Source organism: Diabrotica virgifera, chromosome 6, assembly GCF_917563875.1.
Source record: "Diabrotica virgifera virgifera chromosome 6, PGI_DIABVI_V3a".
Lineage (NCBI taxonomy): Eukaryota > Metazoa > Arthropoda > Insecta > Coleoptera > Chrysomelidae > Diabrotica > Diabrotica virgifera.
The window spans coordinates 14,529,256-14,554,031 of NC_065448.1; the positions used below are offsets into that span (position 1 = coordinate 14,529,256).

At 33.0% G+C, this 24,776-nt stretch overlaps 1 protein-coding gene across 2 annotated transcripts in view; it reads right to left on the bottom strand.

Moving 5' to 3' along the window:
- Positions 1-24,776, bottom strand: part of LOC114325364 (uncharacterized) — a 44,463-nt gene that overhangs the window by 4,187 nt on the left and 15,500 nt on the right. For both annotated transcript variants that reach the window (XR_007698943.1, XM_050654400.1), the window contains exons 5-8: positions 17,950-18,295; positions 17,313-17,429; positions 9,669-10,135; positions 3,335-3,626 (exon numbers count right to left, since the gene is read on the bottom strand). Coding sequence is in view for 1 of the 2 variants with exons in the window: in XM_050654400.1 (XP_050510357.1) it covers positions 3,335-3,626; positions 9,669-10,135; positions 17,313-17,429; positions 17,950-18,295 (1,222 nt within the window). In the remaining variant the exon portion in view is untranslated. The remainder of the gene's footprint in view (positions 1-3,334; positions 3,627-9,668; positions 10,136-17,312; positions 17,430-17,949; positions 18,296-24,776) is intronic.

Below are 24,776 nucleotides of genomic sequence, written 5' to 3' on the forward strand. Positions count from 1 at the left end.
CATAAGGTTTGTGCGGGGTACTTTGCCAGAGTATTGTTGTAAAAGTTAGGCCACACGTAGCGCAGAATGTGTATAACGGGTTGAGTTTAGTCACAATGAAGTTACATAATATTACCAATATTTGGATTTTCAATATTTTTATTTTATGATTTATTGTTTAAAAAGCAATATAGTTGATAAAATGTACTCAATTGACGAACAAGTAGCAATAATAAAATAAGATTTCCCTATACGCTGTGAGCTCGTACGTAGAGGGGGTATTTAAAAGTTCGTGAGCGCCAGGTGACAAGTTAGTGAACTAATGTTGGAAAGGACATCGCACACATCTTATGGAAAATATAATGTCACTCAAATTCAATAAAATTTATACGAATAGATGCGTTTTAAATTAACGGTCAAATCTTATCATTGCGCCAACTCTTAATTATGATTAATTACGGCGCAAATTGCAATTAAAGTTTATCGAAATCACATTTTTTGAGTCAGTAAAAGTGTCAGTTACAATTACTATTGCTCTGGGTGCTATTCACAAGAGCTTAAACCCCGCTGGGTCTAAGCGGATTAGTGAAACTAATCCGCTGATTTATGGAGTACCGACAATTTGGGTATTTTAAAATATGTTTTCTCTCTCTAAATTATGTACGTACCCATTTGATTTCAGATTTATTTATATCAATTTCTGCTCTTATTATTGAAAATATAGAGTTGGCGCAATGATAAGATTTGACCATTAATTTAAAACGCATCTATTCGTATAAATTTTATTGAATTTGAGTGACATTATATTTTCCATAAGATGTGTGCGATGTCCTTTGACATAAATGTCAAAGTGATTAATTTAAAACATTGAAATTAAAAACATTAATAGGAAAAAATATTAGTTGGTCAAAGCTGTGGTATATATTTTTACCTTAAATATACTTACGTTTTAAATACTGAATTTAAGGTTTTTTAATATTTCGTAATATGTAATTATAAATTAATCTATTAATCTAAGCGCCATCTACACGATAATTTAGAAAGTATCCGAAGTAAGAAGCTAATATTTCATCAATAGAACGTCAAAATGATTAGCAAAATCTTAAAAAAATCGATTACGATTTAATTACTTTTTTGCGTTGTAAATATTACGCGATAAAAATTAAATAATACATTTAAAAATTTCCGGCGAAGGTTGCATTAGTAATCCGCTAGTTAGCGCTACCAGCGAAGCTCAGAGCGTATAGACTAATTCTAAGTCATTCAACAACTCAAAGGATTCCTAACTGCACCTTTATACACAATATTACTGAGTTACCACGATAATTAGAAAACCAAAACAAAATCAATGTATTAACAGCAGTAGTTAAAAATCCTAAAATAAGTTCTCGAACAATTGCAGGCCAGACATCCTTTTAATTATTAAATTAATTGGAATTGGTCTATTAAAATGTCTTACGCTAAATAAAGATCTGAGAATGTTCGCACTTACTAGTGCCCGAATGTTGATTTTTCTTCAACTGAGTACATTTCATGAGCTTTATTACTTTTTAAACAATAAATCATAAAAGGTTTGTTCCAACACGACCAAGAACCGTCAGATTACCGTTTCGTTACTAGATAATTAACGTTCTATGGGTTCCATGGGAACGAAATAATACGTTCCATGGTACTGCGCAGGACGGTGATCGTCGTGGACCGTCCAAAAGTTCATGTTGGAACAAAGCTAAAATAAAAATATTGACAATCGACATATTGTAATATGTATCTAACATCATTGTGACAGAACGCAACCCGTTATACACATTCTGCACTATGTGTGGCCATGTGTGGTAAAGTCAGTGATATGGGAGCATATCACTGGGTATGATATGGGAGCATATCACTGGGTAAGTAAATTCGCTCTACTGAGATTCATTTTGACAGATTCAGAATAGGAAACATCCAGCACAAAAATTCCTACCTCTACACTATTAACCTTTTGATTGCTGATGACGTCTACGAACGTCATACCGTTACTACAGCCGAGTGCGCATGACGTCTTCAGGCGTCCGGAATTCATCAGTTTAGAATTTCCCATTGATTTTCCTATAGGTTATTTGACGATTCACCATTCAGTATCGATAGAAACATTGAATACTTCAATTGAGTAAAATAAATTATACAGGGTGTTCAGAAACTCTCCCGACAAACGAAGACCGGTGATTCTTCAGATAATTTTAAGACAATTTAACCCAATTTACCTAATCCGAAAATGCTTCCTGAGGGAGCTAAAGCTCTTTGAAGATGGCGTCTTGGAATTAGTTTTTCTTAAATATCTCCAGAAGACTGTTATTTAGAAAAACGAAAACTGGTACGCTTATTTATCTTCCAGAGATAAATCGATTTCATCAATTACGCATTTCTAGTACCGGTCATAGACGCACGTTTTGGGTGGGGCAACTGGTATTTGATCGCATAACTTTTTTGTCTTTAACTTCTAAGCATTTTTGATACTGGGTTATTAAATTGTGAGGTATTCTTGTACTAAAAGTTACTATTGCTTTAAGGCGGTAGGATGCACCGTTTTCTAGAAAAATCGATTTGAAAATTTTTCGTTTATTGAATTTGAAAAAAATTTTAAAATTAAAAAAAAAAAGACGATGTATTTTACCGACTTAAAGCAAGAGTAACTTTTAGTACTAGAATACCTCATAATTAAATCATCATGGATCAAAAATGCTTAAAAATTTAAGATAAAAAAGTTATGCACTAAAATAACCGTTGACCTACCCAAAACGGACGCATATGATCAGTACTAGAATTTCGTAACTAAGGAAATCGATTTATCTCTGAAAGATAAATAAACATACCAGTTTTAGTTTTTCTAAATAGTTTTTTTCTGAAAATTTTTTTCAAATTCAACAAACGAAAAATTTTCAAATCGATTTTTCTAGAAAACGGTGCACCCTACCGACTTAAAGTGAAAGTACCTTTTAGTACTAGAATACCTTCCAATTTAATAATCCAGTATAAAAAATGCTTAGAAGTTAAAGATAAAAAAAGTTATACGATAAAATAACCGTTGCCCTACCCAGAACGAGCGCTTACGACCGTTGCTAGAAATTCATAATTGATGTAGTTGATTTATCTCTGGAAGATAAATAAGCGTACCAGTTTTCGTTTTTCTAAATAACAGTGTTCTGGAGATATTTAAGAAAAACTAATTCCAAGACGCCATCTTCAAAGAGCTCTATCTCCCTTAGGAACCATTTTCGGACTAGGTGAATTGGGTTAAATTGTCTTAAAATTATCTGAAGAATCTCCAGTCTTCGTTTGTCGGGAGAGTTTCTGGACACCCTGTATAAATACTTACGTAATGTGTTACGGTCGTTGCCCGTTCGTTGCTTCTTAGTTGGCACAATGAACGTATCATCATTATTCTCTTCAACTTGCATGCTTCTTCGATGCAATGTAACATTTACTTTGACATCTTCATAAACTGGACCCAAGGTCGGTTTCCTTTTAACCCTAGAGCTTTTAGACTCTAGCAATGCAAAACTCTGGTCTACATCACTTAACAGATTTCTTTCGTTCAGTGTTGAATTAAATGATAATTCATTATGAACGCCGGTGATCCGACTTTTGGTAATATTGTTTGATGAATTCTGTAAAGATATAAAAATTTTCTTCTATAATGTATTATAGTTGAGTATCAAAATTGTAGACACTAAATTCTAGGACGTGGTCATGACCAAGAGATATTCTTGGTCTTCCAGTAGCGCACAAAAATTTACTTGTAAGAGTGAGAGGTAGCGCTACTTGTATCCAATAACTTTTACAAATTACAGGGTGTTTGGTAAAGAATGGGCCATAGCTTAACCTTAGATTCCTGAGCTTAAAATAGGTCGATTTAAGCTAACTTACCTTAGTACAAAAGTTGATAATAACCGAAATACAGGGTGTCAAAGTTAAACTTTTATTTTATTTATTTTTGAATATTTCCTGACAGGCATGGGACAACAACATGAAATTTAGTAAGTGGTGCTGGTATTGTACAATCTACTAAATCATGTTAAACAAACGTTTCTGGCTACTACCACAGGCGTACGACGGGGGAACGTGAATGGTTGACCCTTCCCAAATTCTACGCCACTGGCGGAATTGCTATTTTGGTGCAATTCTTTGATTCTCCAAAACTTTCTATGTAAAAAAACATAGTCTTCATTCGTAACGATAAAGCCATTAGTTTTCGAGATATTTGAAGCTAAAAACGAAGGAGCATAATACATTAATCAAAATAACTGTACCTTTTCATTTTTAACTTCAGATATCTCGAAAACTAATAACTTTATCGTTACGAATGAAGAGTATATTATTTGTATAGAAAGTATTGTAGAATCTAAAAATTATGCTAAAATAGCAGTTTCGTCAGTGGCGTAAAATTTGGGAAGACTTTCCTTTGTCGTACGCCTCTGGTAGTAGCCAGAAACGATTATTTAACATAATTTGGTAGGGTGTACAGTGCCTACATTTTCTGGCAAGTATCACACGGATATGTCAAATTATTTTAAAGTATTCTTTTTTTTTACAATTTATTCTTTATTTAAAACTTTAAGAACTATGTTTCCCCGGTACTATAAAACTATTTTGACATAATATCCTTATGGTATTTGGCAGAAAGTGTAGGTACTGTACACCCTACTAAATTATGTTAAATAATCGTTTGTGGTTAATACCGGAGGCGTACGACAGGGTAAAGTGAATGGTTGACCCTTCCCAAATTCTACGCCACTGATGAAACTGCTATTTTATCATAATTTTTAGATTCTCCAATACTCTCTATGCAAATAATATACTCTTCATTCGTAACGATACAGCCATTAGTTTTCGAGATATTTGAAGTTAAAAATGAAAAGGCACACTTATTTTGATTAATGTATTATGCTCCTTCGTTTTTAGCTTCAAATATCTCGAAAACTAATGGCTTTATCGTTACGAATGAAGATTATGTTTTTTACATGGAAGGTATTGGAAAATAAAAAAATTGCACTAAAATAGCAATTCCGCCAGTGGCGTAGAATTTGGGAAGGGTCAACCATTCACGTTCCCCCGTCGTACGCCTCTGGTAGTAGCCAGAAACGTTTGGTTAACATAATTTAGTAGATTTTACAATATCAGCACCACTTACCAAATTTCGTGTTGTTGTCACATGCCTGTAAGGAAATATTCAAAACTAAATAAAATAAAAGTTTAACTTTGACACCCTGTATTTCCGTTATTATCAACGTTTCCACTAAGGTAAGTTAACTTAAATCCACCTATTTTAACCTCAGGAATCTAAGGTTAAGCTATGGCCCATTCTTTACCAAACACCCTGTATATATATACTATTCTCTCACTAGCGCCAAGAAATTTTTAAACAAATATATCGCCGATTCGGAAGAAGAATGACGTACCTGCAAAAAGCAAAATTCTTCAGACCAAAAAAAATATATTTTTAAATATTTAAAATAGGGATTAAATGAGGAGTAATCGTCCAGGAGCATCGGTATGGCGTTTATTTTTACAACGATGACTTTTATTTTCATCCCTATTGGTTCGAATTCCATTATCTTAATTTAATCCCCCCATTTTCAACTCTATCTACAGTTGCGCCATTGTTGATCTTAAATTTTTTAAATATTTAAAATAGTGATTAAATGAAGAGTAATCGTCCAGGAGCATCGGTATGGCATTTATTTTTACAATGATGACTTTTGTTTTTATCCTGTAACGTTACAAACGTCACACCTTTGTTATTTTATTTATAAATAATTATTTTACTTTATTTTCTTTAATATTTCATTAACAATAATTTTCTTCCATTTGTTTTACCAGTTTTCTTCGTTAAAAACTCGTTGGCGCCCTCTTTTATTATCCTCTTTTATTATCTTCTATTTACTATATCTCTTTAATTTAATTTTCTCATTTAAATCATCAACTGAACATACTGAACGTACCCCGTATATTCTGACTCTGTAAGTATCTGTCTTAAGAGGAAACAGTAGCGATCAACAGGTAGCGAAAACGCGTTCCAAGATTGCGGCTGTAATTTTGAATATTTTTTCGAGATATTTGGCACACGTATTCGTAATATAATAAAGAATGGCGGTACAGAGCCCAATTTGAAAAATATATTAATATGTGGAAATTACTCTGTAATTAAATACAATATTAAAAAAAACGAGCCTGTACCGCCATTAAGAAGAACAAAAAAATACACTTTCTTCAAATAAACTTTTTTATCTGATGCCTAGATTTTGTGTCATTTTGGAACTACTAAAATTTTTTATTTCATTAGTAGTTCCAAAATGACACAAAATCTAGGCATCGGATAAAAAAGTTTATTTGAAGAAAGTGTATTTTTTTGTTCTTAATGGCAGTACAGGCTCGTTTTTTTAATATTGTATTTAATTACAGAGTAATTTCCACATATTAATATATTTTTCAAATTGGGCTCTGTACCGCCATTCTTTATTATATTACGAATACGTGTGCCAAATATCTCGAAAAAATATTCAAAATTATAGCCGCAATCTTGGAACACGTTTTGGCTACCTGTTGATCGCTACTGTATCACCTTAATACGTAACATGCCTACCTCTCTACAGTTCACGCTGTCATTTCAATTCTCAAAATGGTGGTGGTAATATTATAAAAGGCAATAACAGAGCTCATATTTCCAAATCAAATCTTCTCTTGGGGTAAGAATATTCATTATTATTTTTTCTTGTAATCACAGTTTACCATCTAACAGCTTTTTCTAATATTTTTTATATCTAACCTCCCATCTAAAATCATGTGTTCTGATATTTTAGTTTTAAATAGATCTTTTTAATTTACATATATGCACGTTTAGTAATCAAGTTTTAACTATTCTCCTCATCTTAATTCCATTTAATTTACCCCTTGCCATCTGCTACTCTTTGAATACTTTTTGGCAAAGGGTACCTTTTCTTCTTGATGTCAATTATACACGTATTATTCTTCTAGTTTTTGGGATAAAGGTCACTGTCCTCCCTCTAGGAGCTTCAAAAAAGCCTATCGCCGGCGATGACACTAAGGCTGACAACAATGGGACCATAAAATCTAGACTACAACGACTACCACCTCCAGCTGCAGGGGCCTAGGGCCGAACATCTGTCCAGGTCTACAAGAAGTCTACAGTAGTACCATTCGACATCAAGAAGTTACCATCGAACCAGATACCAAAGCCACAAGTATAATCTACAAATTGTTAGTTTTTGGCAAGAAATTGAATATATTTGTTAATGCACTTAATAAGTCACATTTTTATTATATCTTTATGAACAATAAACATGATTAGGTAAAAATATTGTTTTGTTTGCTTCCATTCTGAATTTTCATAGTTCATTTCTAAGATTAGGACAAGACGAACACACACCTGAGAGACTGAGCTAAGCTAAGGGTGTAGCGATGGCTATCTTGGATGATTGAGGTAATATTTTCGAATATTATTTCAATTAGCTGGAGTAGTCCATCGCTTTTTTCGTTTCACTGGCGCCCAACGTAGGGTTTTATGGTCCCTTTGTTGTCAGCCTTAGTGTCATCGCCGGCGATAGGCTTTTTTGAAGCTCCCAGAGGGAGGACGGTGATCTTTATCCCAAAAACTAGAAGAATAATGCGTGTATAAGTTTTGACATCAAGAAGAAAAGGTACCCTTTGCCAAAAAGTATTTAAAGAATAGCAGATTGCAAGGGGTAAATTAAATGGAATTAAGATGAGGAGAATAGTTGAAACTTGATTACTAAACGTGCATACATGTAAACTAAAAAGATCTATTTAAAACTAAAATATCAGAACACATGCTTTTAGATAGGAGGTTAGATATAAAAAATATTAGAAAAAGCTGTAGATGTTGAACTGTGATTACAAGAAAAAAAAAATGAATATTCTTACCCCAAGAGAAGATTTGATTTGGAAATAGATAGCTATTATCAGCTCTGTAATTGCCATTTATAATATTACCCCCACCATTTTGAGAATTGAAATGACAGCGTGAACTGTAGAGAGGTAGGCATGTTCCGTATTAAGACAGATACTTACAGAGTAAGAATATACGGGGTACGTTCAGTATGTTCATTTGATGATTTAAATGAAAAGAGATACAGTAAATAGAAGATAATAAAAGAGGGCACCAACGAGTTTTTAACGAAGAAAACTGGTAAAACAAATGGAAGAAAATTATTGTTAATGAAATATTAAAGAAAATAAAGTAAAATAATTATTTAAAAATAAAATAATAAAGATGTGACGTTTGTAACGTTACACACTCCTCTCACCTATCAGAATAATTTTGAGCACAAGTGAGAAATTTTTCTCAAAGAAAAACAAGAATGTTACAATCCCTATTTCTTCGAATTTCAATATGTTAATTTAATCCCCTCACTTTCAACCCTCTCTATAGTTGCGTCCTTGTTCATCTTATAATTTTTCTGTACGAAAAAAAAAACGATTTTTAAACACTTAGTATGGCGTTTATTCTTACAACGAATTCATCCCTATTGGTTCGAATTTCATTATCTTAATTTAATCCCCCGATTTTCAACCCTATCTACAGTTGCGTCATTGTACATCTGAAACAAGGTCTAAAATGGCGCGTATTTCAATAACGACGTAACTACCCTGTACTGGCTCAGCACATGGTTACAGTTCTGTTGTTTTTGTATCAACTGTACACAAAATTTTAGAAGTTAATTACGCTTTAAACAGGAATTGACAAAATTTGCAGTTACGTCATTGTTCTTCCGGGACGGCGATACGAGATAGGCCATAATACAACTGAATAATTTAGACAGCGGACTATACGAACTAACTACAGTCTGCTCACATTAAATAAAATGAATAAATTGATATCGATATGTTACTAATGTTTAAAAGCTAAATAAGCTTCACGTGGCAACAACCTGGCAACAGTATTGTGTGGACATCCCAAGTCTTGACGTCACAAAATTGGGAGGAGCTTATATTTGACTCCAAACAATTTTGTTTATAATGTTAAACACTCATAAGGAATTTTTAATTTATTGTTTACGTGGTTTGTGTGACAAAATAAGACTTTTCAGGTATTTAGTTAAAGAAACGTGCCAATTAAGAGATTTTTATTCGTTTTTGCCCAAGTGAGTTAATTTAATGCAATGATTAGAACGTAAACAGTTTTGAGGTTATGTTTATTTTCAACCACTAAGGAATAAAAACCACCTGAGCAAAAACGAATAAAAATCTCTTAATTAACACGTTTCTTTAACGAAATACCTAAATGAAGTCTTATTTTGCCACACAAAGCACATAAATAAAAATTACTTATGGCCATTTAACGTTAAAAACAAAATGTTTGGAGTCAATATAAGCTCCTCCCAATTTTGTGACATTTGTGACGTCAGACTTAGGCTGTCCATTATCATTTCTCAGAATTTAGTGTCTATAATTTTTACACTTTACTATATTAACAAACCAAAAATACTACCAATAAGCAATTATTTAATCTATTTATATCAAAAAGATACCATTATTAATCGTTTGTCAAGTTGTTTAAATTTAATAATAAAAAATTGTCATTACAAGAACTGATTATTTTCGTCTATGAATTTTTCATCATGCAATATGACAACACCGTGTGAAAACGTCAAATTGGATGACGTACTTACCATATGACTCAGTCTTTTCTCTTCTTTTATCTTTATGCCTTGTGGCTTGGCAATAAACGACGTAATCTGGCTCAGAGTTTCAGGTCCATCTTCATTCTCTTTTTCCGTTTTCTTTTTCGTTTGATAACCTCTATCGGACATCCTCGGTGGCAAAGGTTTCTTAATAAACGCTTCTATTTGGCTCAAAGTCTCGATACTAATATTTAGGGACGTATTACCTTTAACTTTGGGTGAAATCGTTTCTTTTTTTATGTTATCTGGAGGTACGACCCGCGAACCACCTATATAAGCTTCTATTTGACTCATCGATTCGATACAAGTATTATCATCGTCGGAATCGTCTTTATTATCGGAATTTTTGTTGTCCAGTTCGCATAAAATCGGATTTCCAGGTCTATCCCTTCGAATCGAACTATTTGGTTCGAAGGTACCATAATTTTCCATTTCTAATTGCGATTCCGTGATATCTAAAGATAAAAATAATAAATAATTATTTATATACACACTGTTTAGTTTTGAATTAGATATACACTCTATAAATGGCAACAGCGCGCTTCAACTTCATACCTAACGCAACTGATTCGCGCCGATTCTAACCAGACACATTAACAATAGACCAGGCTAGATAAATGTGAGCGTATTGTATCATCAAATATACAGGGTGATTTCTTAAGAATGTCCAATCTCTGAGTTGTAGATTATAGACCTCAAAATATTAAGATTTAACCCAAATCACTGGAATAAAATGTGGCTTCTTACTGAGTTACAGGGTGTTTAATTTAAAAATTTAAAAACTATTTGTAGTACTTTAAAACTATTTGACGCATCCTTATCATACTTGGAAGAAAGTGTCGGTAATGTACACCCTACTAAATTATGATACATAAACATTTCTGGCTACTACCAGAGGCGTACGACAGGAGATAGTGAATGGTTGACCCTTCCCAAATTCTACCCCACTGGGGGAATTACTATTTTAGTGCAATTTTTCGATTCTCCAATACGTTCTATGTAAATAATATACTCTTCATTGGTAACAATAAAGTTAACGGCGCAGTTGATTTGATTAATGTATTTTGTCGCTTCATTTTTGACTTCACTTATTCATTTAAAAACTATTTTTACCCATTACTTTAAAACATACTTGGCAGAAAGTGTAGGTACTATACACCCTACTAAATTATGTTAAATAAACGGTTCTGGCTACTACCAGAGGCATACGACGCGACGGGGGAAAGTTAATGGTTGACCCTTCTCAAATTCTACGCCACTGGCGGAATTGCTATTTTAGGGTAATTTTTAGATTCTCCAATACTTTCTATGTGAATTATATATGCTCATTCGTAACGATAAAATCATTGGTTTTCGACATATTTGAAGATAAAACTGAAGCGATACAATATATCAAAATAACTGTGTTGTTTCATTTTTAACTTAAAATATCTCGAAAACTAATGACTTTATCGTTACCAATGAAGAACCAGAAATGTTTATCATAATTTAGTATGGTGTACAGTACCTACACTTTCTGCAAAGTATGATAAGGATACGTAAAACAGTTTTAAAACACTGGGTACAAATTACTTTATTTTTATTTTTACATAAAACACCCTGTAATAAAACACCTTGTAATGAGCCACATTTTATGTAAGTGATTTGGGTTAAATTTTAATATTTTGACGTCTAGAATCTACAACTTAGAGATTGGACATTCTTAATGAATCACCCTGTATATTAAAAGAACTTTTGCAATATAATAAGAGCTTATGACAATGTTGGATGTTTTACTTTAGAAGTTGAATTAGAATTAAGTTAAAAAGAAACCATATTAGAGACATACAGGATAGAATGCTGGCAAACATTTTAATAACATAGGTGGATGTGCCATAGTGGAACAGTATTGTTGGTTGCATAACTAGTAGGATCAACAATACATACAGACTGAGTTGTAAGTATTGGGACCATTGACATATTAAGCGTAGACACGGCATACTCACCAAAAAAGCGTAACGCGGAAATAGTCGATCGGTGGTCTATCTATCTCTTTTAACCAAACGATTCCGCGCATGTGGCTGACAAAGATGGCTAGACCACTCAATCCTATGTCGGCGTTACACCTCGATGCATTGACTAGCATGACTAGCCCGGTCTATCCTTAATATGTCTCGGATTGGGATTAGGGACCTCTGCAATTTTCACATTATATTTAATTGTATTGAGACCGCGCAAGTTCGCAAAAGCGACACCTGGTTTCATAGCTCAGCAACATTTGTAGCACTTTTAATTATATTGGCCAATTATATTAGTCCTGGTTGCTGGATAACTGTCAAGGCCATAGCCCAAAAAAAATTATAAGATGAAAAAGTAAGACTGAGGTTATGTTATTAAAATGTAAACAATTTTATTGTATGTAGTAAATAAAATTAATAGGGAACTTGCAAATTTTTTTTATTACATAATAATGTTCAGTTTTGTTTAAAAATGAGATTTCCAAAATTTCACGCTTCAAAAACTCGTAATAACTTAGAAATACATATTTAAAGTCTTCTGCGGTATAAAATAGTTCAAAAGACCCGTGACGTCACATAGTTTTACATTAGTTATTATTATGGTAATATTTCGCTGTGTCTAAGTACACGCTAACGTGTACGCAAATAAAAAAGTTAGGTACACGCGAATTAAACTTCATCAAGCCAGTGACGTCATTATTTAACGTGCGCAGTGACTGTATATTTTGGTACATGCTATTTTGATATGTTTAGTGTATGTTTGATAGAAAAATACTTGTTAAGGGAAGGGAAGCAGAAGTATTCAGATGTTTCAAACTTAATTGTAATAAATCAATGTATATATAAAAGTATATATTTAGGTTAACAAAATAAATATATGTATTTAGTTGACATGACACGTACAAAATATTGCTAAAATAATTTTTTACGTAAGTTAATTATTATAATCAACTATTCTAAATGGAAAATGAGCCACAATTTAACTAAAAAAATGATTTTATTAACGTTTCGACGTTCAAATCGGATGTCATTGTCAAAATACAAAAAATAGTCAGATTAAATAAATTATTAGAAAAAAATTTTTACTAGGCAAGAACATTTTTGTTTAATTTAATAATATTTTGTATTTTGAAAACGACATCCGATTTAGACGTCGAAACGTTAATAAAATCATTTTTTTAGTGAAATTGTGGCTTAGTTCTAACGAATGCAATTCCGATCTCGCGGGACCCCGATCTAGCGAGATCCCGTGTAATTTTTCGGGATCAATCCCGAAGCATAATATGACGAGATCCCGTTCGAGATTGACGGGATTGGGCGGCAATGGTCAGCGATGCTACACACATCTGCTCGGGACGCGAGCGGTGCGCCGACTGAACTGACTGACGACCGGGCGGGAGTGCAGTGCCGAATAGCACTGCAGAGGGAGGGAGAAAGAGGTGCATCATGCATGCGTGCGGACAGGCAGAGGCAGCCATTTGTTTGTTTACCTACCTAATTGTTTAAGTTATGCTCGTGCAGTTTTAGTAATTGTTTTTCCTTAAATTACGCATTTTTATGTTGTTTATGTGAGTTAAATACATAATAATATAACTTTTGGTTTCCTATAAGTAATAAGTGATTACTAGTAACTTAAAATGGCGAAAAACAATCCAGATCAAGCCTACGTGGAGTTTAGCAGTCGTTTACCGGTATGGAGATATTTCAAGAAAGCCGTTAATAATTTAACTGCTCAGTGCAAACTATGTAAATCTATTCTCAAAACCTCATCCGGGTCTACAAAAGGTTTACACGTCCATATGATGGCAATCCATAAAATCGACACAAAAATTGCGGGAGTCGGAAGAACATCAAGTACACCTGAGTCAAATGTATCACTACCTTCGACGTCGTCAGCGTCTACTAGAGCATCGTCGTCAGCTGCGCGGTCGCCTATTGATGTTGAGGCTCAATTTACACCAGAAGATCGTGAAAATTGCCAAATACCACAGAAGAAAATCAAAATCAGTGATTATTTTCCATACGATTCTAACGTAACAAAAGACTTAATGATTTCCCGAATGGTTGCCAAAGATGGTTTACCATTTAGAGTATTTTGTAGTTCCGAGGACATGAAGAGTCTTTTTGCTGCGAAAGGTAACAATTACAAATTGCCTTCTTCACCAAATACAATTAAACAAATTGTGATGAATTATGGAACGACGCTCAAAATGAAAGTGAAGGAAGATCTTTTAAAGTTGAAGAATGAAGATTATAGGTTTACAGTTACGTTAGATGAATGGACATCTGGAATGAATCGGCGATTTTTAAATGTTAATGTACACACAATTATTAACAGTGAGCCTACTCAATGGAATATTGGACTAGCGCGCATTTTTGGAAGTATGTCGTCGGAGTCTTGTGTTCAGCTTCTGAAAGAAAAACTATCAGAATTTAATTTATCCCTGGATAACGACATAGTCGATATAACGACCGATGGAGCCAGCGTCATGAAGAAAGTTGGTCGACTGATTGAACCACTACAACAGCTTTGCTACGCCCACGGTGTACAATTAGGTATAACAGATGTCATTTATAAGAAGAATGTAGAATCTAATGAAGTGGAAGAATTTGAAGACCCTGAACTGAACACAAATCGCAGTGCGGAGGAGGAAGAAGTCTTGGACGACAATCCGGATAATTATATTGGTTTATACTTTTCCTTACCTATAAGACAAGTTGATCTGGCTACAGAATACCAAATGATTATATCGAAACTAAGAAAATGCGTCAAACTTTTTAGGAATTCTCCTACCAAGAATGATATGCTTCAGAATTATATTCAGCAAGAGTTTGGCAAAACAATTCAGCTGGTCCTTGACTGCAAGACACGTTGGTCTAGCCTATGCAACATGATAAGTACATACAATAGAGTAAAGCAGTGTGTAGCTAAGACCTTAGTTGACCTCTCACTCAGTTCCAATTCAGACTATTTTTTCACGGATGAAGAACATGCTGTCCTTATCGATTTGGAAAATACATTTCAGCCAGTAAAGTTGGCCGTTGAGGTACTGTGCCGTCGAGATACTGATTTAGTTAGTGCAGAACATACGTTGCGTTTCATGATTCGAAAGCTAGAAGACCTAAAAACTCCTCTCTCAGAAAAGTTGGTATCTTCGATGAACAATCGTATCTCCGAGCGTCGCATAAAATCAACTGCAGCGCTGTTATATTTGAAAAATCCGAATAATTATCAAGATGATTTAGAACAATGGAAAGGCAACGAGACTTTCCAATTGCCAAGTAAATATCTCATAAGGAAAGAAATTAAAAATATAATCACACGATTATATCGCGAGGAACCAAACCAAGTAGAGATTAATACCACAGTATTAAACGAAGATGACTTGCCACTTTCTATGATTGCAGAGGATTTAAATTTAAGTGCAGTAGCAGTAGCTACACAAACTAATCCTACTTCACTTCAAGAGGAATTAGAAGAAACTCTGCGAGCGTCTAAAAGTCCTTTTACACGTGTAGCCAGGTCCACAAACTTAGACAAATTAGAGTCCGTAATAAAAAAAGAAATGGATTTATTTGAGTGTGGAGGAACAAGGGGGAGATTTTTGCAGTTTGCATATAATTGCTTAATCACGCTGTTGCCAACCAGTGTTGAGTCTGAGAGAGCATTCTCAGCAGCTGGCTACATTGCAACGGATATTAGATGCCGGTTAGCAGATAGTACTCTAGATACACTTTGTTTTTTAAGAAGTTACTTTCAAAATCACCCGTAAGTTACGGGAGATTTTGAAAGTAACTTCTCTCTTTTGAAAGTTACGGGCCGTAACTACTTTTTGATCTTCTTGAGCACTATATTTACTTTTGTTTTGATTATGTTCTTCGTGTTACTAAAACTGTTACTTAATTATTTAGTTAGTAAAAGTTAAAGAATAAAGGCATTTGTTTTCTTTCAAATAATATTTTTAATTAACCTCACTATCACAAATAGGCAGTTTTCATCGTATTCAGTCATGTGATTATTAGATATTTTTTTACCTAGACGAGATCCCGTAAATTTCGGGATCCCGCGGGATTGACATTTCTAATCCCGAGGGATCTCGACTTTACGATCTCGAGTCGGGATTGCATTCCCTACTTAGTTCCCATTTAGAATAGTTGATTACAAAAATGCCACAAGGAAATAGCTTCAGAACAAGTTAATTATTATTGTCTTCCTTTTATTTTAATTTTGGACGGTAATACTATTTCACTTATAACTAAAAAAATATATATTAATTTATAGTCTCTTAACTTTTTCATACTGTTTTAAAATGTTGTTAAACTCATTAAAACAACTAAATAATTGTCCACACTGCATAGTTAATTTAAAAACAAACAATAAAACAATCTTTACTAATCAATATTAAAATTAAAGTGTAAACACAACGCGATTAAACAAATTCCAACACTCTGACACTCTAACTTTTTTATTTGCGTACACGTTAGCGTGTACCTAGACACAGCGTTATATTTAGGTATATTCTTCTTCTCCTTCTTTAGTTTATTGGCCTCCACCTACTTGGGTATTTCTCAAGCTCGTCGTCGGGGAATAAAGGAAAAATATTTATATTCTAATGACATTTATCGTATGTCGTTGTAATAATATATACCAGTTTGTTGAGATTGGATTTTAATACAGTTTTTGAAGGAAAGGAACGAAGGTTTACTATTGAAAATAAAACCATTTTGTAAAAGTGCAAATTTTCTATGAATGGTTCAAACGAGTAAAAACACTTTTAACGTCACATAACTGTATTTTTTACTGACGTTTATAATGTCTAATTTAAAATTATATACCATTTTGTTTACTTTTTGGTGTAAAATGTAAACGCACAACCATATGACGTCACGACCCGTTTTTTGCTGGCTGGAATAATTTGAATTTTTAATCGTCTTTAGGGAAAAAACGAAAGACAAACAAAACTTTTTTATCATTGATACATGTTTTAAATTATGTTCTGTTGTGATTTATAACATTTTTTTCCAATTTAAAATTTTATGCAAGTTCCCTATTAATAATATTTACTGCAAGCCAAATTGTATCTTGCAGTACTGCAAGCCAAATACAATTAATTAAATTTACTTTGGAGCAACATATAATTTTTCTTCTGCAATGACAGTAGGTATGAAATATACGTCAATTTGACAACTTCAATTGGCAATATGATTTAAGAAAGTTGCAAGATTTATCCGCTATTCGCGCACGATCGTTTCTCGTATCCCCTCCAAGTACTTGCACACGGCGAATAGAACACCTCAATTATCTCGGAAACGGCTTGCATTATTTTTATGGATTTCGGCATTTAAGGTGTCTTTTGATGCGACCGATATTATAGTGATATTTACATTGTTGTCAGATCTTCCATTTTTCTGGAAATATAATGAACTCTCTTATTTTGATCACTGTCTATATTTTGTGAATTTTTACTGATTTTACTGACACCAAAATCTATCAAAATACTGCAAGCCGTTTCCGAGATAATTAAGACATTCTATACATAAAACTCACTCTGGATAATGGGAAAAAAATTAGATGTCCAAAAATCATTAGTGTGTTAAGATAATTTGTGCAATGTTAGTAAAAAAATATATCTACCATTTTGACTCATATGCGTATCTCCAATTTTCGGTCTGGATTTATTGGGTGTTGCTAGCTCTTCAATAGGTTGAGTTGCTTGTATGTACGGATCTTCATCCAGTTTTAGCGAAGTATCTAAAAAAATGTTTTTATTACAGAATATTCTGAATGAAAACAAACATTACAGATTCATTAGGGGCCGTTTAATTATCACGTAACGCTGGTTGGGGGGGGGGGGGGGTAAAAAATCTTCAAAAATTACGTTACGTAATACTTGAACGCCCCATTACGGTGCGTTACATAGGGGGGAGGGGGGTCAAAAATCGCGTTACTTAATACTTGAACGCCCCCTTACACGTAAAATGATAATGTGACGAAGCATAGTAATTCATTTTTGTTATTGGGAAAATATATTATTTGTGAAAGTCCACTCAATTTACATAATTGACAATGTGATGGATAATGTTTTTTTTATTACGAATAAAAACATTATGGACAAACAAGGAAAATGATGATTGTCAATCTTCGTCGCGCACTTAAAGAAGAAGAAGATTATGAATAAACTTTGCAGTAACAAAAACAAAATCACAAGGAACAAAAATAAAAATTATTTCCCCAATAAAATTTAAAAATAAATATAATATGTAATACTTACTTCCTTTTGACTTAAAACTCTCATCTCCTGTAAAGGATTTCGATTTTTCAGGTTTATCCTCAACGTCCAGAGGTTGTGTGGGTATAAGAAACACATCTTCACTATCTGTGGTAACATTTTTTGACACTGGCTGTTTTCTAATATTAAAAGGTTGAACAAACCCATCTTCATCTAGTTTTTGAGTAGGTTGGGAATACAAATCTTTCGTTGGTTTTTTTCTATCAGTAGGTTCGAGTAATTGCGTGGGCTGAAGGAATGTATCATCAATTTGTTGAGTGGGTTCTAAGTAAACATCCTCGTCCACTTTTTGCGTTGCTTCTTTAGTAGGCTCTTTTTTATCTTTAACCTTACCTGTACAAAACACCAAACAATTACCAACAATACAGAGATACAAGAGTATGTAAAAAGAGAATATTGGAGACGCTTTACCAAACAAATGGAACACGATTTTTATGGGGCGCAAAGAAAAGTTTTGGAAAATACTAAAAGTAGGAAAAAACCCATTAACGAGTACAGAAGTTTGAATAAAATAGAAGCAGAACAATGGACCGCCTATATAGAAGAACTATATAAGGAAGACACTGTAACACCTAAGGTGACCAACTGTACTCATTTACTGAGTTCTGTACTCTGTTTTTCACAAACAGTACTCATTTATATAATTTTATACTCATTTGTATTTCTAAAACATTTGTTTAGATTATTTTATTTCAATTTTATTAATTAAATATTTAAAATTATTTTGACAGTGATTTGAATTTCACACGCGCATATTGCTTGCCATTTCCGACAGGCCAGGGTGGTAAAAAGAGTTTCTGTTCATTGTAGTTTCTTTGAAGAAATTCGAAGTGAAAATTTATATCTAAATGAACAAAAATTGAAGAAATGGAACGATGAGAAAATAGAACTTGGCAAAGATGGGTAGAAATCTTTCGGCATTTTAGAGTAGAACATATCCCATATGAAAATTTAAAAGTTTTAACGGAAAGTTCCTTATGTTGTCCAGGCACTAATGCTGCTGTTAAAAGGGTATTTTCATTAGGGAATGATTATTGAAGCAGTGAGAAGTCGCAACTTTCTGTAAAAATATTGTCTGCCGTAACAGTCAAATTTAATATGCAAAATGAAAGTTGTTCGGATGTGGCTACATTATTAAACAAACATCCTCAGTTAGCAAAAAAATCCACTCCGAAGAAAAATATGTTTTTAACAGAAAATAGTTTTTATCGTTTTTTCTTCTGTTTTTTTTTCACTTATGAAATACTTGCGTCATCTTAATAACACCTGAAGAAGAGGAAGAAATAGGTAATGAAGATGAATCCAACATACACTCAGGTGCAAAAAATCGATCCACTTAAAAATTTGGTCATTTTTGATGTCTCGAATTTCCTAAACCTGTTGTCCGACTTAAGTGATTTTTATACCATGTTATACCGCCTTATTCATGAACAACATCACTGTAATAATATTGTTGCTAGACAGATAAACTGTCATTGTATACCGGGTGTACGAATCAAACTGTGTTTTTTTCTCAAAGTTCGCATCACCCTGTGGAATATTCTAGCATTTATACAATACTGAAATAAAGCCCAACTATAGTATCATGTTTTCTCAAAATTCTGTTTTTTGATTCATTCACTTATGTTGGACCATAAAAAAGTTAGGTACTTTAACAACTAACCATGTTTTTCATCAATATAGGGTGTTTTTAAATAAATATTGTTAACTTTAAGGGGTAATTCTGCATGATAAAATAATGACAGTTTGCTTTATAAACTTATGCCCGCAAATACTTCGTTTCTGAGATAGGGGGTTTTGAAATTTTTCTTACAAACTGTCGATTTATTTATTGCTTTAAGGCAATGGGTACATAATTCGCAAATATTTTACGGCTATCCCTACTTTTTCTGTCTTTACACGGCAAATTACGTGTAGTAAAATTCACACTGGTATGGTTATGTAAACATTACTAGAATGTCATTCTACTTGAAAATGTCATCATTAACTTAAAGAGATCGCTTTTGAATGTTCTTGGATAACTGTTATTTGTATAATTGCAAATTATTAATTCAGTTAATAAATGTGATAATTTTTTCACTAACTATGTATTCAGTGATTGTAATAATTTATTTGTACAACAAAAACTAATACTCAATCGAGAAAAGAGGAAAAGTGTTTTTTTAATAATATATTGTTACTATAAAACGCTTAAAATTTTGAACATCTTTAACAACAAAATACTTGGATCACAGAATATATTATCCTGATGTATTCTCTGCTTGGATCTTCCACAAATAATAAACAATAAATAACTTTTTAAGTTCACGTCTTAAATCAATTTCATCAAATACACTAATAGACTAAGAGCCGCTATAGGTGAAAATTCTTAATCATTTTAGGCACGACGGGACCCTATAACTTAAATAGTAGAACCTAAAAGAAAACGTTTGAACACTGTGCCGTCACTTTTCAGTGGCACATGCGTCTACAGTGGCGCATCAAACTTTCCACTTATGGACGGGATACATAAATTAAAAAATACCCTCCCTCATTACCAGAATTTAATTTTTTCATTTTTTTAAGTTCTATGTGATTAAGACATAAGATACATCGTAATTTTAACCCACCACCCCCTTCTCCCTGCCCCCACCATCAAAAACTTTATTTTTAGATTTTATTTTTTTTTTGTGGGATGCAATCAATTTTAAAATTTCAAAAAATTCACAAGCATAGTTAAGGCTTTTATAAAACACGTCTATTTTTTATAGACCTGTAGGTTGAGTGTACAAAACCTCAAAAATTAAAAAAAAAAAATTTTTGGAAAAAAGTTTATAACTTTTTTTTGGGGATAGCTGCAAATCTAATTTTTTCTTAGTCTTGTGTACTTTATCAAACACTATATTTCTAATTTTTTTCAGATTTTTCCGTAACGCTGGTCACCTTCAAAAATCCAAAAAACTGTTTTTTAAGGGGGTTTTGGGGGGTTTGAACGTGTTTTTCTGATTTTTAAATATTCTAAAGGACTCAGTTATTAAAGTTACATATCAACTATAAAAACAAAATTGATTTGATATATTATGAAGTCTATAAAATAGAGAAAATCCCCCAAAACTCCCCAAAAAACAGTTTTTCGGATTTTTGAAGGTGGGGAGCCTTACGGAAAAATCTGAAAAAAATTAAAAATATAGTGTTTGATAAAGCACACAAAATTAAGAAAAAATTAGACCTGCAGCTTTTCCTCAAAAAAAGTTATACGCTTTTTTGGAAAAAAAAATTTCTTTTAATTTTTTGAGGTTATGTACACTCTACCTATGGGTCTATAAAAAATAGGCATGTTTTATAAAAGCCTCAGCTATGCGTGTGAATTTTTTAAAATTTTAAAATTTATTGCATCCCACCAAAAAAAAAATAAAAATGAAAAATGAAGTTTTTGATGGAGGGGGCAGGGGAAAGGGGGTGGTGGGTTAAAATTACGCTGAATCCTATGTGTTAATCACATAGAACTTAAAAAAATAAAAAAAATTTAATTCTGTTTGTAAGGGAGGGTAACTTTTAATTTATTTATCCCGTCCATAAGTGGAAAGTTTGATGCGCCACTGTCGACGCATGTGCCACTGAAAAGTGACGGCACAGTGTTCAAACGTTTTCTTTTAGGTTCTACTATTTAAGTTATAGGGTCCCATCGTGCCTAAAATGATTAAGAAATTTCACCTATAGCGGCTCTTAGTCTATAATTATCAGTAGTAATTGCACAAGAGCTCTGAAATTATTGAATTTTTCCCGAGTGACACTTTGACAGTTTTAATTTCACGAGCCGAAGGCGAGTGAACTTATGTCAAAGTGTCACGAGAGCAAAAATTCTATATTAATTTCAGAGGTCGAGTGCAATTTGTTGCGATTATTTCATGAATAAAACTGTTCAAAACCAAAATTTTATTGTAATTTATTTATGTAAGTACCATTAAACACACAGTTTTTATAAATATTTGACGATTGAAAGTCATCACTTTTATAATTTTTAAAACATTAATTGTCATTAATGTCACTGAATGTATTTTTTCATAGCAACGAAGGGCATCTGACGTAATATACTTAACGACGGGAGATTATCAAAAATTATCGATTTAATTCAGATTTCTGTAGCTTTCTATTGGTCAGAATCTCCTATGAATGAAATAATCAATATTATTTAATCAACAACTCAAAATATTCCCGATGCCGTGTCAAATATTTAAAATTGTCACTGATTGTCAATCTCTGACTGACAATATGCTGACAATATTCTATTCGACTGAGTGAGTTGTAAGACAAAGATAGATTTGGAAAATATTACCACGGACATGGTGTCCATTTTTTTCGAATCCTGAAAAAAGTATATACTTTTAAAAAATTTAAACGCAGAATGAAAGACTAAATTATTACCGAGGGCCGAAAGTCCCTTAAAATAAATAAAAAGTTTATTTCGAATGAGATATTTGAAATTAAAAATCACACTAAATTTTCTCTTAGATTTTAACTTCTGTAACTTATTAAAATAAACATTATAGAAGTTCTCAGGAACTTTCGGCCCTCACTAATAACGTAATCTTTCATACTGCGTTTAAATTTTTCAAAAATACTTATTAGTTTTCTCAGGATTCGAAAAAAATGAATCCCCATTTAAATAGCATTGCAGCCGAAAATACGTACCCATCCTCTTAAAACCGGTTGCGTTATGCAAATGAAAAATGGTGGGTTTTAAGACATAGTTATTGCACATTTTTAATATCCACCATTGGCGCACAAACGGGTATTATGACCATTACCCATATGCAAGCCAGTGGTGAATATAAAATTCTTAATTGTATGTCAAAAAATATGCAATAACTACGTCTTAAAACCCACCAAATTTGATTTGCAAATCTCAAGAGGTTTTAAAGCAATAAATAAATCGTCAGTTTGTAAAAAAAATTGAACATCCCGTATCTCGGAAATGAAGCGTTTGCGGATATATGACTATAAAGCAAACTGTCATTATTTTCTCATGTAAAATTACACCTTAAGCTTGTCGCACTTATTTAGAAACACCCTGTACGTATGACGAACATGGCCAGTTGTTAAAGTACCTAACTTTTTTATTATCCCACACAAGCGAATGAATCTAAAAACAGAATGTTAAGAAAACCTGAGGCTATGGTTGGGTTTTAATTTCAATGTTTTATAAATGCTAGAATAGTACACAGGGTGATGCGAACTTTAAGAAAAAAAAAAAGCAGTTTGATTCGTACACCCGGTATACAATGACATTTTACCTGTCTAGCAACAATATTATTACAGCGACATTATTAATGAATAAAGCTATAACATGGTAAAAAAAGTCACTTAAATCGGACAACGGGTTTAGGAAATTAGAGACATCAACAATGACCAAATTTTTAAGTGGATTGATTTTTTTGCACCTGAGTGTAGATACAGAACTAGAAATCACAAAAGAAGAAATAAGGAATAACCTACGTAAATTAAAAAACAGAAAAGCCCCCAGGTAAAAACGTTAATCGAGAACATAGAGATTCTCTTTCAAGAAATAATATGTAGTCAGCGTTTACTAGACCAGTGGAGGACGAGTATAACAATATCAATACACAAGAGAGGAAACAACAAAGACCCTACCAACTACCGTACCTTCATATTGCTGAGCACAATTCTTAAACTTTTAGCAAAAATACTTGCCAATAAAATAAATGAAGAATACACGATTAGTGAGGAAGAACAAGGTTTTCGGAAAAATAGGTCCACAATAGATGCCATATTCATAGCCAGACAAATTGCTGAAAAGGCACTGGAATATAATAAACCTGCATTTATGTGCTTTATAGATCTAACTAAAGCCTTCAATTGTGTAAGATTAGAAGATGTGCTAAGATTGGTAAAGAAGAAAGATAAGCCCAAGATGATAAGAATAATTAAAGACGTTAATACGAAGAACAAAACCAGAATAAAAGTCGAGAATGAACTAACATCGGAAGTAGAAATCAACTCGCGAATCCGACAAGGGGATAACTTGAGCCCATTGCTTTTTAATTTTTTAGTAATGGATAAAATCATCGAAAACATTAAAAGTGCAGGAAAAGGATATAAGATGGCATGGCAGAAAAACAAACAAAAATCCTCTGTTATGCTGACGACGCAATCTTAATCTCCGATAACGAGGATAACCTACAGCGAATGGCACAGACTTACAATACAGTGGCGAAGAAGTACAGCATGAAAATATCAACAGCTAAGACCAAATCCCTGGTAGTGTCAAGGGAACCCATAAGATGCAAAATAGTAATTAGCTACGAACTAATTGAACAAGTCTCGAGATTAGAATATCTGGGAGTCGAAATATGTAGTTATGGAGATGTTACATGAGAGCGTCCGAAAGCAAGCAAACAAAGCCAACTACGTGTCAGGATGTAAAGAAATAAAGATATGAGGCTGGAAGGGAAAGTCCGCATATACAAATCATGTGTAAGACCGATCATGGAGTACGCGATAGAAACAAGATGTTGTTCTGAAGCTATTTCCTTGTGGCATTTTTATAATTAACTATTTAGATGGGAAATAAGCCACAATTAAATTGAAAAAAAATGTATTAACGTTTCGACGCCCAAATCGGGTGTCGTTGTCAAAATACAAAATACTACTAAATTAAACAAAAATGTTGTTGCTTAGTAAAAAAATTCTTCTAATAATTTATTTAATCTAACTCATTTATATCGGCAATTCAGACATATATTATACATTTTTAAGTAGAAGACTTTAAAATGATATTGCCAATATTTATGAGTTGCGTTCCTGCGACG